The following is a 16,945-nucleotide window of genomic DNA, read 5'->3' on the forward strand; positions in this document are numbered from 1 at the left end:
TCACCCCTTTCCAGGGCAATGATCATGACAGGCAACAGTTACTTCCCCTATTGTGCTTCAAGGTGCTGCCCTCAGCTTCAAGGAACCACGAGGACAGTGGACCAGCACCAGTTTTGGATGAAATAAAACACGTACAGCCTTACTTTCCTTCTAAAAGAGGTGAAGAGGAGCTGCAGGTCATGGTGTAGTGTAAAGTACTGCCCTTGTACAGTGGAGAAGGGACAAAGCAGGCCAGGATGGTGCCTGCCCTGAGTGCAGCGACCTTACAGCAGGAAGCCTCCAGCCAGACTTCATCACAGCCCCTGGTGTAGCAGTACAGAATTAACACGAACCAGTTTAGGTCCTTTAATCTGTCCAAGACAGGGTGCTGAAGCACAAATGATAAAACATTCTGCATTTTTACAGCAAAAAAATGCTACAGAAGTTTATAGGAAAAAAATATTTTTGTACATGGGTAAAACATTATAAATTCAAGACAACTCACAGACAAAGGGTAAATTCCCACAGCTATCGCTCATTTCTGTTAAAAAGTTCACTTGAATAAGCAAGCAGACAAAATAGCTTGCTTTTCTTCCTTGAAATGAAAATTCTTTCTTCCAAGTGGCTCACAGTACTCCTTTGCACCTTGGAATGTCCTCCGAAGGCTCCACCAAGATAAAAGGAGAATAAAAACCCCTGGAGTCCTTTCAGATAGTCTCAGAGATCAAGAGAAGGGAAAGGAAAAGGGAAGTTTATTCAAACTTGATCTTCTTCCCTTGTGGCTTGTGATCTCCACCTCCTCCTCTGCCTCCTCGGAAACCACCTCCTCTACCTGTAAAAAGAGATTGTATCAGGAAACAAAGATGCCCGCGGCCCCTGCAGTCACCACTGCCTTTCCAAACCCCTCCCCTGGTACAGGACAGGAAACAAATTCACATCCAGCACTCTACGGTGAGAGCACACTGTAATCCCAAGAACAGCTTCAGCTGATTTCTGACTGCAGGCCTTACAAGAGGGTTACTTACCTCCAAACCCTCTGCCACCACCTCTGCCACCAAATCCACCTCTTCCTCCTCCTCTGCCTCCTCTGCCACCACGACCACCAAATCCACCACCAAATCCGCCGCCACGCTGAAATTCACCCTTTGGTTTGGCAAAATCAAGGGTCACTTTGTTTCCGTCTATCTCTCCATCCTCCATAGCTTCTTTAGCTGCTTTGGCATCTTCTGGGGAGCTGAAGTCCACAAAACCAAACCTAGGCAGTGGATTAAGAGAAAGACAGTCAAACTCCAAGCAATCCATGAACTGTAGCACCACCTACTGGCACTTGATAGCAATCCCTTCGGTAACAGCAGCATTTTAGCCAACACAGAGTGATCTGGAACTGTTACTTGTAGAACAGTAAGTGGTTAATCACAACTGATGTATAACCAGGTTGTGAGCGTGCCACTACTGAGCTGTTTATGTCCTTCTCGTGCGAATCCATAGGCTGCCACGGATATGTCGGCAGGAAGGAGCTCATTGAGAAGTGAGCATGTGCAACCAGAGCTATAGGCCTGCCCTCCAGTTCCACACCATCTACTGCCTTCTAAGAATCACCTACATAAGCGTTAGATACGACCTGCACCACACATACATGTTTCTCTTGCAGTAACTGAAGTAAGCCCAGATTATGCTTAACATACCCTTTAGAAGATCCAGTGTCTCTATCTGTGACTATTCTAGCACTTATAGAGCCTTCAAATGATTCTCTTAGCGTCTCCTCCGTTGTGTCCTCAGAAAGGCCTCTGACAAACAATGTTTTGCTTTGTTCTGTGGAAAGACAACACATTCAGAGATCACAGTCTGAGCAAAGCTACCATTAACCTCTCAACACCACATTCAGCCTGCATTACTGACTCCAACAACAGCTCCCAGGGTTGTTTCTTTCAAGGAAGCCGAGGCACCCAAAGGTAGATGACCTTGAAACTCTTAGGACTGCAAACAGAACCTTACATCCAAGTGACTCCAAATGGACCCACTCGGTAGCATCAAATTCATCCCCCTCTACACACTTCTATCCCCCCACAGATACTACAAGTGAGTATCAACACAGATACTAACGGGGTAACAGACACTGCTGGATCAGCACTTGACTATCTAGAGGACTTTAGAAGTGGTTTCATCAGCATTTCAGATAATCAGTCATCATATCCAGCACATCCACTCATGTCTTTCACACTTGTTTGTTGTTTGGTTGGTTTACTTTAAAGCAGACACAAGTTTGCCTGAATTGCACACTCTTCTCACAAGATCAAAAAATCAGGCATGGAACACTTACGGTTAAATCCTCCTCTTGCATTCATGTTCCCTTTCTGCCACGATGGTGAACTGAATTCCAGCCTGATTGCTCTGCCTTCAATTTCTGTGTTGTTACAGGAATTCAATGCCTCTTTGGCATCCTCGGCTGTGGGAAATTCTACAAATGCATACCTATTTGGAAGAGGAAGATTTCAGTCAGCTTGGGAGGCACAGCACATCAGTGGAGGTAAGGCTTTCACAATGCCAACTGAGGACTCAGTTTTAAACATACCCTTTAGGCCTGCCCTGGTTGTTCTGTGGCATCTTGATGGAAGTCGCTTTTTTAAACAGTTCCTGGAGAGTTTCTTCTGAGGCAGCATATGACAGGTTGTTCACAATCAGAGTCTTTGACTCCCTCTCTCCACCTCCTAGAAAGGAAACACAATGCTCTAAGCCCAGGCTTAGAGAGGAAGAGCTCTCTACCTCTAGGCATAAAGTCCCCTCCTAAGGGGATGGTAGCTGTTGCACCCCCTTCCCACTTCGAGGTGAGGCACAAAGCCAAGAACAGTGCTGTTCTGGTCACCTGGACTGTCCTCTTTTGGCAGAAGCATTCAGGAGAGACCTGCAATGCATGCCATTTGGAGGACAAGTAAGGCAAAAGGCTCCTTCCCATTATCTTACAGCTTTGCTGCAGTGCTTCAAGTCATTCTGTCCCTAGCCAGCTTCTAACACAAGCAGAGTGAAGTCCTGCCCTCTGCACGCACACTATTAATCTAAAAACATACCTTTCTGACTTTCTTGTTGGCTCTTCTCACCGGTGTAGTCAATGACCATGGCACGACCGTCAACCTCTGTGCCTTGCTTCTCCTCCAGTGCTTTTTCTGCCTCAGCTTCTGTTTTGAATTCAATGTAGGCCATCCTACAACAAAGAAAGTGACAGTCATTACTGCCAGGAGGCATCGGTTTAAGTTCATGATTGAAGGGGATGATGCCTAAACACATCAAATGCAATAACAGCAAACACCTAACAACTTTCTCAGCTACGTACCCTTTGCTGCTCCCTTCCTTGTTAAGTACTAGTCGGACTTCTAAAGCGTTTTCAAATACATTTTTCATTTCATCTTCAGTTACACGGTAGGGCAGATTCTTCACAAACAGTGTTCTGGCATCTCTCTCTGCAAAGAGGAAAGAAAAGTTCTCACCATCTGCTCCATATTCCTTCTCAACAAGCAGACAGACCAAATTCATCCAGCAGAAAAAACAAACAGTATGTATTTGTAGTCCCAAAAGCAGAAAAGGCAAGAGCAAAATTAATTAGGTTACCATTATGTTGTTTCCCTACAGGCACTAAGTTCTGAATACAGCTCCTAAAGCTTAGGACAGGACCACATTTCCTCCTCACACACCTACTACCTACTACTTTCTTCCAACTGTTTTTCAGATTTGCAAGTCAGAACTTGCACATCCATTTCAGTATTTGAGAAACTACAACAAAGGGATCAAACCAGGGAAATGTCCTTTAAGAGCAGCACTGCAGCCATCAGTAATACCACCCACCTTTCTTTGATGTGCAGATAATTCAGGATTGAGTCATACCTTTCTTATTTTCTTTAAGACTTTCTTTGCTCTTTGCTTTTTCCAGTTTGATTTCCAAACCCATCAGCTTCTTTCCATTCAGTTGAAGAGCTTTATCCATATCTTCAGCAGATAAGAAGTCCACATAGCCAAACCGCCTGAAAGAAGAGCAGCTTCACTGTTAAAGCTGATCTGTCTCTAATAAGAATACATACAGAAAGCAAGAACAGGGGACCATGGTCAAGCTAAAGTGTCAATAAAAACACAGACAGGCCAGCAGAGATAATTAGCAGTAGTGAACAGCAGTGGCAGCTCTCCCCTTAGGGAGAAGTATACATCTGAAGTACACCACCACCATCAGCACTACGTGTATTCTGGTCCCTCCTCCAGCTTCCATTCGCTATCAAAAAACCATCCCAGCACCCCAAAGGGAAGGAGCATCAGCACACTTACAGCCATCTAAATCAATTGCTGCCAAGTCAAAGAAAGAGGCGGCAAAATTCTACAGAGGAACTTACTTGGAAGAACCGATTCTGACTTCTGAGACTTGGAGATTTTTCTTGCCAAAGAATTCTTTGATGGCAGTCCTCAGTTCTTCATAGTCCTTGGTGGGGGTCAAGTTTTTCACGAAGAGTGAGAAAGCTGAAGCAGGTGCTTTGAATGAAAAGACATTTCAATGTAAGGCAAATGAAGAGAGTTGGAATTCAGACTATCGACAGCATTAGCACATCAGTTCTGCTCAAAAATCACATCACATTTCAGTATTAAGTCCCTTATAATCATCATTTGTGCTGAGGAAAAAACCACACTGAACATCCACAGCCCCTTCACCATTACACACATGCCTCACCCAACAGTCCAACAACTCAAATGAGCATCACTTATGACCCCATGCCACTTACTTTCTGTTTTCTTTTTCTTGGCCTCTGGTGCACTCTTATTGGCCATTTCTTTTTTCCTTTTTCCAGGTGCTTCCTTGACAGGTTCTGTGGTTAGGGAACAAGAAACAACATTGAAATAGAAGCACATGAATAAAACAACTCCTCCTGTGCTGTATCAATACAGGACTATTAACATCTACACTGTTCACATGGAAGGCCTGCATTACTGTTCTTCAGTCCTAAAGACTGCAACACAAACAATTTTGATTGGACGCTTTTTTTTTTTTTGCTATTATGGAAAATTATAATGTTATATAAACTCACTTTCATCCTCACTTTCTTCCTCATCTTCCTCTTCATCATCTTCATCCTCCTCATCTTCATCCTCATCCTCCTCATCTTCCTCATCTTCAGACTCCGCCTTGGCTTTAGCTGGTGTAGCCTTTGCTGGAGTAGGTTTCTTCACAGGAGCAGGAGTTGTGTCCATGGCCTCATCTTCAGACTCTGCAACAAGATGAGTGTGAGATTTTGGGAGCGTTCCAGATTAAGCCACTTTTGAGTCTAAAAGACACTCAACTAACTCTCTAGTTTTGCATTCCTCATGAAGTTTGTATGTTCTCAGGAAGAGTTTTGTGATGTTTCAGTGTACTGCCTGTATCTCAGTTTTTACTGCACTAACATCAGCTCCCTAAAAGTTTTCTTTTTCCCCCAACAGTAGAAGATTAAACACTCCTGCTATTATCTGTCAGACACTGGTAGCCAGTTGAAGGCAGCTGGGCACTCAGAGACACTGCATCACTCCCACTAACCCATCGCGGTACCCTCCCTTGAGCTCCCCGTGTCTACTACTTTAACAAATAAATTTTCCAAAACTCTTAAGTTTCTCTAAATCCTTTATGGACCACATACCGTCATCTTCCTCGTCCTCCTCTTCATCATCTTCCTCCTCCTCCTCCTCAGATTCTTGCTTTGCTGGCACAACTGCAGGCTTTTTGGCTGGTACAGCTGCTGCGGACTTTTTGGCTGCAGGCTTCACAGGCACTGCTGGTTCCTCTTCCTCATCTACCAAAACAGTACAATAAGCCTTCATCCATAGCACTAAGTGTTCAAACTTTGCCAAGCACTTTGTATCATCAGAGAGAACTCAAAAGGTGTGTCACACGCTTCAAGTAACATAGCTGCAATCCAGAAAGTTCTCCAACATTTACCAAACACCTCATTTTCCTCCCTCACTGCCCTTCTGAGTATTACACTATGCTGAATGTAATCAGTTTCACCTATGAGGCTGAACCAACTTTGGTCAACTCACAAAAGACAGAAATGCACTCCAAAAGTAACTTACCAGACTCCTCTTCTTCATCCTCATCTTCCTCATCATCTTCATCGTCTTCATCTTCCTCCTCGCTCTCTTCCTTTTTGGCATTCTTGCCATTTTTTGCCCCTTTGCCTACGACAGCAGCCTTTTTGGGGGATGGAGCAACAGCCTTTTTAGCTGGAGTAGCCACAGCCTTCTTGGCTGGTGTCACTGCCTTTTTTGCAGGAGTAGCAGCCTTCTTTGCAGGGGTAGCAGCCTTCTTGGCTGGTGTAACTGCTGCTTTTTGTTGTTTCTTTGGAGGGACCATCACCTGAAAGAGGTTTATTGAGTGTGAGACTAGTGCTGCCCCTGACAGAACGGGATACCAAACTGACAAAAATGACCCCTCAGTGACATTATGCCTTGAAAGCTATTTAGAACTTTGCAGAACTCATGAAGTTGGTATTTTAGGAGCTGCAGTGAGCATGTAGCTAGCTCCATACACCACATTAATTGAGATCTTTGCTCTTTCTGTGCCACTGCTGCACCTGCTCTGCCTATTCCACTAATTCACTAATAACTACAATCTAAAACTTCTCTTTCTGACACTAATTTTTGCTTTTTACCTTATTTGCCAATTCTGTTGAATTACTGTAGCTCAAAAGCAGCTTTTAACAGGTGAACAGCAAAGCATCCTGCAACTGCCTGCTCCTGAGCCAATCCCAATAATCCCTCCTGCAACAGGGACCCACACCTTCAAAATTTTTAGTTCTGTGCTTTAGGTGTGCAATAAGTCACTTACTGTTGATAAATTTACCATTCCCTCACTCACTGCTGCTCAGACCAGCTTTAAGATCCCCGCAGCCCTTCCAAAGCCGGGAAGCACAGCTTGAGCTGCTCAGCCAGTTCTTCCCTCACTGCTTTCCCCTATGCAATCCAGTTTATCCATCAGCCACAACAAACAATCCCTCCCCCCCCCCCCCCCCCCCCCCAAGCTGTTTACCAATGTGGACCGCCAACCTCATCCCCCCATAAACCTCAGCCACTTCTGAAGCTCGTGGCTGCACGTGATCCATCTCAACACGGCTAACCTCTTCCCCGCTGCTTTCCTCTAAGTCGGAGGACTCTTCCTCTTCGCTTTCCTCGACCTTTTTTGGGGGAGGCGCCATTTTTTTCTGTTTCATTTGATTCTTGGGAGTCTGCGGGAGAGAACGGACCGTAAGAATGCGGTAAGATCCCACTGCCGGCAACGATCGCACCGCGGGGCGGACAATCGCCTCAACCACGTGGCGGCCCAACCCGCCCCGCCCGGCCCGGGGCAGCCCCGCGTGGTGTCCCCGTTCCTTCCCCACCCCCACGTGTTCGCTCTCCGCCACACCACGTGGCCGCCCCCCCCCCACCCCCCGCTCCGTGAGCCCCCCCCGTACGCGGACCCCCCCCCGCCCCGCGCGCGCCAACATGGAGGAAGAACGGGGGGGGCGCTCGAAACCGCTCCCACCGCGCGCGCGCCCCTCCCCTCGCCGCCATTTTCGCTGTGAAGGAAAAAAGAACGGGGGAGAGGAGGGCCGGAAAGCGCCGCGCGGCGCTGAGGAGACGGCGGCGGCGGGAAGAACCGCGGCGAGCCCCGCTCCCACCTCAGGCCCGGCCCCGCGGCCTCAGAGCCGAAGGCCCCACCGCGCCCGAAGGCCCCGCCCGGCGGCCTCACCTTGGCGAGCTTCACCATGATGGCGGCGGTGTCTGGCGGCGCTGGGGCGGCGGCCGAACTGCCTCGGGGGGTGGGAGTGCGCGTCCCTGGGGGGTGGCGGCGGGGAACGGAGCGGGCCCCGGGAGCGGCGGCGCGGCGCTGGCGATGCACACCGGGGACTGAAACGAAAGAGCGAGCTCACGGCCCTTCCGCTGGCTTGCCTAGCCCTCGGCTTCGCCCCTCCCACTCCGCCCCCGCTCCGTCCAATCGGCGGGCGCGCCGCGCCGCTCGGCCAATCGCCGCTTCCGCCCCTCGAGCCCTTCCGCCAATCGGCGTCGCTTTGTCATCGACCAACGGGAGAGCGCGTTACAGCGGGCAGCAAGGGGAAAGCCCGCGAGACGTGGGACGAGAACTAGGGGTCGTAACTCCCGCCCTCGAGGATGCAAGGCGGCCAATAAGAAGGCGGCAGCTCGGTGCCTGCGCGCTGATTGGACGCGGCTCTTAGTGGAGAGCAGGCGTGTCCGGGGCCGCGGGAGAGCACGTGGCGGGCGGCGGGCCACGTGGTGGGGCCGGGCGGGGGGCACCGGGGGGGTTAGGGGCAGCGAGGGGGGGCACGGCGGTCCTGGACGGAGATGGGAGCTGGCTCCCAGGTTGGTCGGGTACCGGAAGGGGGGGGGGGCGGCAGCTGGGGTTGCTGTTTTATTCGGAAGTTCCTAAATTATGAGGTTCGGGTCGGGGTCTGCCTTGCTCTGCCTGTGCCCCTCAGCCACGGTATTAACCCCCCGCCCCGGCACCGACCCATCTTCTGCGGCGCTGCGGCAGCACTGGTGTGAGTCCTGGAGCAGGGGAGTAAGCAGCTGCCGGGGTGATGCTTGATATGGAAGGACCCCCCCCCCCAGCTGTGCTCCTGTCCCTGGAGAAAAATAAACTGCGTCCGCACGATGAATGACTCTTATTTTGTTCATTAGGAGATTATATTCCTGTGGGGTTTTACTTAAGTGTATGTAGAATTGGGTGTAAATGGTCCCGGGCAGCCCCTGGCGTTCCCCCTCCAACCCCCCACCCTCCCCCGGCGTGGCATTACTGGAGTCCAGCCCTCTCCCCGGGGCTCCAGGCTCACCCCCGTATTCCCTCTGCCCTTCCGAGGCTGCTGGAGAAAAGCTCCTCACCTGAGAGAAAATCTGAAGAAAAGAGGTGGGGACTGTGAATGAATGAAGTCATGCATGGTGTGAGGAGGGTCCCTCGGATGCTCAGGGGGACCCGGGAACCTCTTGCCAGCCTGCAAACGGGCTCACACCATAGGGAGGAATGGAGCTAAGACAGGGGGACACTGCCGGCATCGCTGTGTCTGTCACACGCACGTGTGGGATATGATCACTCAGACTCCCGCCCTCCACGTGCTGCAGGAGCTGTCCCCGAGTGCCCAGGGTGCATCAACACCCCGTGTTAGCTCTGCAGCACAGCTCAGAGGGAGCCTCGGGGCCAAGGCAGGGCTGCAGCCATCTGCAGCATCAGCGTGGAGTAACGTGGCCAAAACCGGTTTAGCAGCTCTGTTAGTGGCAAATATGCTGTTTAGGTGGAGGAGGGGGGACCCCGAAAAGCAAAGGGCCACCCCTAGAGAAAGTGCACAGCCGGAAACAGCGTGGCAGAAAGCAGTGCGGTGCCTGGAAATGGCCTGGTGGCAGCTGGCCCTGAGACACCAGCGTTGGCTGGTGTTCCCCAGGGGATGTCCCCATAGTCATCTCGTGAATGAACCCCCAAAGCCCACAGCTGGAGCGAAGAGGACCAGCCTGGGACACGTACTTGAGACCGAGGTGCCCCCTGGTACCAGACCTACAGGGGCAATGATTTTCCTGCTGGAGGTACTGTCAGCCCCCAAACGTGGGGCTGAGCACTGCTGTGTTGTGTCCCACTGAGCCGAGAGCCAACGAGTGCAGACCGTGCTGTCAGACCCTTATTTGATTTGTCTCCCCACGGCGCTGTACCGTTTGCCTTCATTACTTTCCCTGTCCCTTGCCATAGTCCTATCATGTAGCATCTGTCCAATAAAAGGCCTGCTAATATAATTTACATCCAGTCGTCACTTTCTGCCTCACCCAGGAGAATGGGCTCCCTCGGTGCGCCATGCCTTGGAAAAGCAGTTATCCTGAGTGGGAGAAGTGACTTCCTAGCAGAGTTCATTGCTCCGTTCAGCTTTGTGAAGTGACATTTTGGGGTCTGCATCCTGGGATGGAGAGCTCAGGATGCCGTTTCCTCTAGAAAATCCTTTCTGAGAATGAAGTGAGCTTCATCCTCAGAACAGTGGTGAAAAAGCAAACTGCAGTGAGGTTACAGGAGCCCCGAGCTGTGGGTGGTGTGGTGTTAGTGCAGCTCTGTGCTTCAGCCATAACCCTCTGAGTGTTGAAGGAGTGAGCTGCAGGAGGATGGCACGTGGGAGCAGAGCATCCCAAAGGCATTCACGGGTGCTCCATAGGGAGGAACCAGTGGAAACAGGGTGAACCTAAGCACTAGAAGGGAAATTGCAAGAGGAATTAAGAGTGGCTGAGTACTGGTGGGGTCGGTGTGCGTGGGGACAGAGCTGAGCCAATGGGGCAGCAGGAGAAGGGAGGATTGTATTTGGGGTTTGCATTTCTCCCTTTGCTTTTTCTGGCTGTGCTGGCAGCTGACAGGCAGCAAAGGAAAGATAATGAGAGAAATCTGCTCTGCCTCTCTGACAGCTTTCTCCAATGTGTCACGTTCAATTGTCCCAACAGGAGGAGATAAAACTTCCCTGGCTGCCGCAGTGAGCACAAGGAGCAATGAAGCCCTGTAATTAAAGCTGCTGTGACTGCCTGGCAGCAGGGCCAGCTCTTGGGTTCCTGCTTGCTTTTGATGCCTTGGCTGTCCTAAATATATAGAAAATAAGATGAGTTTTATCTTTTTCTAGTCTGGACATCACAGCCTTCCTTTTCACAGTGCAAGGTACTCCATCCTGCCTGGGCCTTCCTGAGCTCCATGAACAACATCAGTGACTGCAATGGACTTTTCTTGAAGGCGGTCCATGGGCAAGACCATGTGGCCTTACATGCAACGAGCCTGTCGTAGAGCCACTTTGCCATCAGTGGCCAAGAGGAAGGCAGGAAACACACTGAGGACCAAAACACCCATGTCCCTTGTCCCCACCCAGGTGACCATCACCACCCCACCTTGAAGACAACACTCCCCATGGCCCCAGATGGCTGCCCCACATGCCACCATGCCACCTCTCATCCATTAGCTGCCGTGCTAGTTGTGCATCACTTTCCTTTCTTAACCAAAGTATCCCCATAAACCAAAGCAAGTGCTGCTGGGACATCAGTTCCACTGTCCTTACCATGTTGCAGTGGGAACAGGTGTGAGTGATGCTTGGCTGCTGGTGGCCTTCATGGGCCAATTGTCCCTGCACACTTCTGTAGGGCTGGGGAAGGGATCTGAGGTCCCTCTATGCCTCCCACGGCCCTGCTGGGAGGAATGGGATCCGAGCACATCTCTGACACTGATGCTCCATCTCCACTGGCACAGCCCGAGTCCCAGATCCAGCCACGAGGGCTTTGCAAACACTGTCCACGTGAGCCTTCCCCCACCCACAGCCACGTGAAGCAAGCAAAAACCAGCCCCTCCCTCGGCTTTTGGGGAAGGGTGGTGAAGAATCTGCTGGCGTTCCCAGTGCCATCCATCACAGCTCCAACCGTCTGGGAAAACTGCTGTAAAACTGAGTTTTGGCTCCGTCAAGGAAAGAAAAAAAGCCATGGCCGTTGCAAACAACCCCGGCACAAAAAGCCTTACAAGGCTGGGGCAGCCTCGCAGATGGATTGCTTTTTAATCCCCAAGCGAAGGTGATAAATCTTTGAATTGGAGGCACCATCAAGGGGTGCTGCACGGCCGGGGGGATTTGCTGTGCCGCGGTGTGAGCACGTGGGGTTCAGCCGCAGCGGGTTCCAATGGGATCGGCTGCTGGGAAAGCACTGCTGTAAATCTCAGAGGACGGATGACAACTTTTGTGAAGCGGCTCTTGGGAAATGAACCATTTGGAGAGAAGGTGGTGGTGCGGGGCTTGAGGCGGACATGTGTCCCGAAGTGTGGGGACAGAGAGATGTGTCTCCCAGCTCAGAGGAAACCCATCGCAGGCGGTGTTTTGGGGACCTCCTAGCACTGTGGCCATCCCGTCCCAGGGGACGTCTGATCCGTGGCTGATAGCACGGGTGGGAGATGTGGGGGTCCCTGCACAGCCCCAATCCCCGACCCCATCACTCATCCATGGCTTGTCTCAACCATCCCCTCCGTGCATAGCCCCCATTAGGGGGAATCCCTCTGATTCATCCTGCAGAAGCACCAGCCACATATCTGTGCAACACGTATAAGCACTCGGCTAAGCCCCCAGCAGGGATGGTGACACGGAGCCACAGGGCTGTCCCCATGTGCTGTCCCAGAACGGTGGCTGGAGGAGTGAGGTTTGCCCTCAGATCCTCTTTGGGGTGATCAAAAAAAAAAACCCCTCTAAACAGCCCCAGCGTCACCACCTGACACCCATTGCTGGAGCATCACCACCAGCGTCCCCTCCTGCATCTCAAAGAGCAAACTGAGCGGCCAAGAAGAGGCAGAGGGGATACATGGAGCATGGCTGTGCCAGGGGACAGCTGGGGACATGACCCAGGGGGGGCACTTTCTGCCGTCCCTTGGCCAAGGTGTTTAGTCCCCTGACTTCCCCACTGCCCTGAGCCAGGGCGTGACGGACCTGAAACTCCGCTTGCTGTCGCTGCGCAATAAAATGCTATCGACTGCCAATTAAAAAGCCATTCCCCAGAGGTTTCCAGCTGGGGAAGTGTCCGTGTGAGGCATAATGGGGCAATAACAGCCATCAAGGAGGCATCCGTCACCTCCACCCCTGGCTGCCTGGGACCGGGAGCGATGGGAGATAGAGGGGAGAAAATGGAGATCGAAGCACTTTGCCACGTTGAAGTGCTCTGAGAGCAGCTGGGAGGATCCCGAAGGGCAGAGGTTACCTCAGCCCCACATTCACCTGCACAACAGGACCCCAAAGGGAAACACTTTGCCCATGGGACAGGGGCTGTGAGGCTGGGGCTGGGTCAGCGGGGCACGGGAGGGAGTTTGTGAGCACACGTCCTGGCTGGGGGAAAACTGGGGCTGGGAAAGTTGTGTAAGGAGTGGGTCAGCCTGCTCCGATAGCCATGGGGCAGCATTTTGCAGCACTGATATTCCATCCCACAGGAGGACCCTGTGCACACCAGGATGGCGGCAGCATCGATCCCAGGCAGTGAATTGATCGGTCCCTCCAGCCGGGGGGAGCCGGCCTGCCTGCCTGCCCACCTGCGGTGGCATTTTGTGACATTTTCCCAGCAGAGTGTCTGGGGACAGATTGATCATCTCCATTCCGGGGGCGGCCCCATGCGTCGTGCATCCCACTCACACCTCCCCCGCCTCAAGTGAGCAAAGCCCCAGGAGAAGCATCAAGGCATGGCAGCACATTTCAGGGTGCCTTTAGGGGCAGGAGCTGCCATCATCGCCTTCCCCGGCAAGTTTATTGCACAAAGATGTGGGGATACGCAGGAGGGGGGTGAAGGGATGGTGCCCATCACGTGGGAGGATGGCTGGGTGCTGGGGACTGGTCTGGGTCCCAGGGAATGCAACTAGGGCACAAATTGAGGGAGAATGGCTCTAACTTGTGATTCTTGGGTGAGGAACAGCTCATGCAGGGTGGGGATGAGGGGGCCCCTGTGACACCACGATGCCCTGGGTTTGGCTGGCCCCAGTGATGAGTGAAGAGGATGCAATGCAACCTGGGCGTAGAGAGGCAAGGGATGGTCACCGTGTCCCTGGAGCAGCCGAGACAAGCAGCCTGGCAGCACACCTGGAGAACCAGCCCTGCTCCTGGTGGAACAGCACGGAGATGCACGGCCCCATTGCTCCCCTCCGTGCTGCAGATGGATGCCGTGGTGATGGTGATGCCGATGCTGATGGCGGGGAAGCTGTTTTGGTTCCTCCATGTCTTCTTGCTGTTCAGCAGAGGGATGTAGCACGTGTGACAGCCCGGCCACCCTCCATCTCCATCTCCTCCTCCATCTCCTCCATCTCGTACTCCTCAGCGTCAGAGAGGGGCAGCCCATTGGCACTGGGTATGGGCTCACACTCAGTGCTGCGGGTGGTGGCGTGGGTGACGCTGGGTGAGTGCTTGCATGAGCTTGGCGGGCGCTGGCCGGGGTGGCACATCACCTCCTTGAACATCTCGCGGAAGCGGGTGGACATCAGGTTGTAGAGGATGGGGTTGGCAGCTGAGCTCAGGTAGAAGAAGACGCCTGAAATGATGTGGACGTACTGGAACATGTGGAGCATGGGGCCCGTCCAGGTGGAGATGAAGCTCCAGACGAGGCGGTCGGTGTGGAAGGGGGCCCAGCAGATCCCAAACACCACCACCAGCACGACTGCAGGGAGCCAGGGGCTGTTGTTAGTGGGGTATGGGGCTCAACATCCCGATGCCCTTTTCTGCCACCATACTTGGTGCCCCACTGCTGGGGAGGCAGTCAGGGGCTGCGGGGGGAAGGGACAGGGAAGGGAGAGTAGTGGGACAGAGGGGTGCTCTGGTCAAGCCTGAAGTCAGAGCTTCATGCTCATGGGAAGGAGTAGGGTTGGAGGCAACCACAACACCCCAAGGTTGTAGGGCACAGGAATCTGGGCTAGCGGAGGGAGAGGTCAACCACCCCAGCCTTGTCCCTTCCCCTTTCTTACCCAGGGCTCTCCTGGATGAGCCACCACAAGCAGACCCCACCACTGGACCACAGCCACCAGCTCTGCCTTTACCCCCACAACCTTCCTCCAGGATGACCGAGGATGATTGAGACCTCCGTTTCCTCCCAGCACCCTTCCAACACCCCCACTGGCTTTGCCTGTCCCCATACTCAGACTCACACAGCATCTTCGTGACCTGCCTCCTCTTCACCTTCTTCTGTCCCCGGACTCTGTGATAGTCGCTGTCACCGCTGGACTTGGCTCCCAGGGCCTCCAGCATCTTTTCTTTCTTGAGCTGCAGGCCGATGAGCAGGTAGAGGATGCTGATGGTCCCCATGGGCAGGAAGAAGAAGACGATGGTGGTGATCTGGATGATGAGATTGTAGGTGAGGCGTGGCTTCACCAGGGTGCAGATCTCCGAATCGGGCACGCGGCCCCGGCCGGGCACATAGAGAGCCTGCAGCCCATGGATGCTGGTGTTGGGGATGGAACAGATGACCGACACCACCCAGATGGTGATGATGACCCTCTTGGCGTGGTTCCTGGTCACCACATACTTAGCTTTGAGCGGGTGCACCACGGCAATGTAGCGCTCCACGCTCAGGGCGGTGACGTTGAGGATGGAAGCGAAGCAGACGGCCTCAAAGAGCAACGTCTTGAAGTAACAGCCCCCAGCCCCCAGCAGGAAGGGGTAATTGCTCCACATGTCGTACAGCTCCAGAGGCATCCCCAGCAGCAGCACCAGCAGGTCGGACACAGCCAGGCTGAACAGGTAGTAATTCGTGGGCGTCCTCATGAAGCGGTGCCGGAGGATGACGATGCAGGTGAGTGTGTTGCCCACTGCCCCCACAGCAAAGATCAGCAGGTAGATCACGCAGACAGGGATGAAGAAGCTGGACCTCCGAGGCCCTAAGTATTTATGCCGCAGCTGCTCCTCAGTCAGGTTGGCATCTTTGGGGTCGAATAAAGCATCAGGGTGAGTCCTGTTGCAGAGGTCGGGGCTGGGGGGCTCCATGGGGAAGTCTTGCTGGGGCAGGGGGAGCTCAGGGCCGAAGCAGTTGATGTAGGGATTCATGGCTGCGGGAGACGTGGCAGTTCACTGGGTGTTCTCCCAAACCCTCTGCTGCTCCTGAGCCCGAGTCTCTCTTCCCATCGGGGTTCCAAGGCTCTGCCGATCACCACAGCTCAGCACCCCCATCCTGCCCCAGCCAAAGCTTTTCCTTTGGGAAACCACCCAAAATCTTCCAAACCTCCCCCTATAGGAACCCCGCGCTCCCCTTGCCCCGCTTCCCAAACAGCCCTGGCAGCTCCCTGACCCACAGTGGCTTTTTTGTCCCACCTGTGGGGACACCGTGGCGGGGCTGTCCCCTCTCCTCAGGACACAGCCCCAAAGGGATCCCACAGGACACAGCCCCAAAGCCAACCCCGGAGCGCGCCATGCATTGCCCCAGCTCCAGCTCCCCATGCAGAGGGGCTGAGAGGTGAAACAGCCGAGGGGAAAATTCATCCTCCTCTCCAGGAAGGACTTACGTCTCGCTGGGAAGCTCCTGACGCAGGATGAAGTCCCAGTACCCCTATGTCAGACAGGGTCGGACAGGGAGGGAGCGAGGGAGGGGATGGAGACGTCGCTGCCTTAAGAGGCAGGAGAAAGGAATCCTGCTTTCCACTTGGAGCTCAGCTCTCGGCAACCCGCTGCCCCTCTCCGCCAGCTGCCGCTCTCCTCCGTCAGCGGGGGGCTCCCGGAGGGCTTCCTCCCGTCCCCAAACCCGGTGCCCAGACCGGGGGCTGGAACCTCGCCGGCAAAGCGGCACCGCGGAGGAGATGCTCTTCAGGAGGGGAGAGGAAATACGTTAAAGTCATAAACTCCATTGACTCGAGAGAGTCCCGGGGGAGGGCGGCACGGCCGTCTCCATCCCCACCAGCAGCCTTCACAACGCGGTGATTTGCCATTTGCGTAGTGAAGGAGGCATCGATCAGCGCTGCTCTGCCGACACTAGCGGGCGCGGGGGCCGGAGTTGGACGGAATTCTGCAGGGAGGGCGCAGACGGAGCCAGCGGCTGCTCGAGGTCTCCGTGCTCCCAGATGTACAACCCTGGGTCCTCCCCGTCGCCGGCTGCGGAGCGCTGCCCGAGCTGGAGCCCGGCACTGCTGCGATCGCGGCGTCACCTCTCGCTGCGCTCAGGGCTCGGATCCCTCCTGCTGCCTGTCCGTCCGTCTGTCTGTCTATCCTTCTGCCCGTCCTCTGCACTGATCAGCCCCCACCGGCTGCAGGGTAACAGCGCCGCTCTGCAGGCACGCGGACACGTGCACACGCGCAACCCCCCCCCCCTCACACCCCATGCGTTCACATGTCCCAGTGCACGGTGACAGGCTGCCCATCCCCTCTCCCCCCGCAGCTCCTCTCTCTCCAAAAGCATGTGCTTCTCTTTTCTTTTTAATCAGTTTCAGCCCAGCTTCCAGCCGGAGGAGCAGCTGAGCACCCAGCCTTAC

At 53.7% G+C, this 16,945-nt stretch overlaps 2 protein-coding genes and 3 non-coding genes across 9 annotated transcripts; all 5 read right to left on the reverse strand.

The window, feature by feature from the left end:
* Positions 1-331: 331 nt before the first annotated feature.
* NCL (nucleolin) lies at positions 332-7,832 on the reverse strand. Of its 4 annotated transcripts, none has more exons than XM_046898333.1 (15): positions 7,508-7,747; positions 7,101-7,208; positions 6,058-6,340; positions 5,625-5,777; positions 5,040-5,219; positions 4,737-4,820; positions 4,353-4,488; positions 3,856-3,992; positions 3,308-3,434; positions 3,045-3,178; positions 2,552-2,687; positions 2,300-2,451; positions 1,665-1,791; positions 1,005-1,234; positions 332-811 (listed from the first exon to the last, which is right to left on the reverse strand). In XM_046898333.1, exons 1-15 carry the CDS (start codon positions 7,730-7,732, stop codon positions 732-734), a joined length of 2,292 nt encoding a protein of 763 aa, XP_046754289.1. In that variant the 5' UTR covers positions 7,733-7,747; the 3' UTR covers positions 332-731.
* Positions 1,369-1,510, reverse strand: LOC112533087. Its single transcript, XR_003076857.2, has one exon. It is a non-coding gene; the product is annotated as a small nucleolar RNA SNORA75 (small nucleolar RNA).
* SNORD20 (small nucleolar RNA, C/D box 20) lies at positions 2,097-2,178 on the reverse strand. The gene has a single exon (NR_035349.1). It is a non-coding gene; the product is annotated as a small nucleolar RNA, C/D box 20 (primary transcript).
* Positions 4,559-4,627, reverse strand: LOC112533089. Its single transcript, XR_003076859.1, has one exon. It is a non-coding gene; the product is annotated as a small nucleolar RNA SNORD82 (small nucleolar RNA).
* Positions 7,716-16,704, reverse strand: NMUR1 (neuromedin U receptor 1). 2 transcript variants are annotated; one of them, NM_001318436.1, is given in 3 exon segments: positions 13,203-14,151; positions 14,636-15,532; positions 15,986-16,014. In NM_001318436.1, coding segments are annotated over 2 exon segments (1,317 nt in total). In that variant the 5' UTR covers positions 15,531-15,532; positions 15,986-16,014; the 3' UTR covers positions 13,203-13,729.
* Between the last annotated feature and the right edge of the window lie 241 nt (positions 16,705-16,945).

The sequence above is a fragment of the Gallus gallus genome, chromosome 9, assembly GCF_016699485.2.
Source record: "Gallus gallus isolate bGalGal1 chromosome 9, bGalGal1.mat.broiler.GRCg7b, whole genome shotgun sequence".
Lineage (NCBI taxonomy): Eukaryota > Metazoa > Chordata > Aves > Galliformes > Phasianidae > Gallus > Gallus gallus.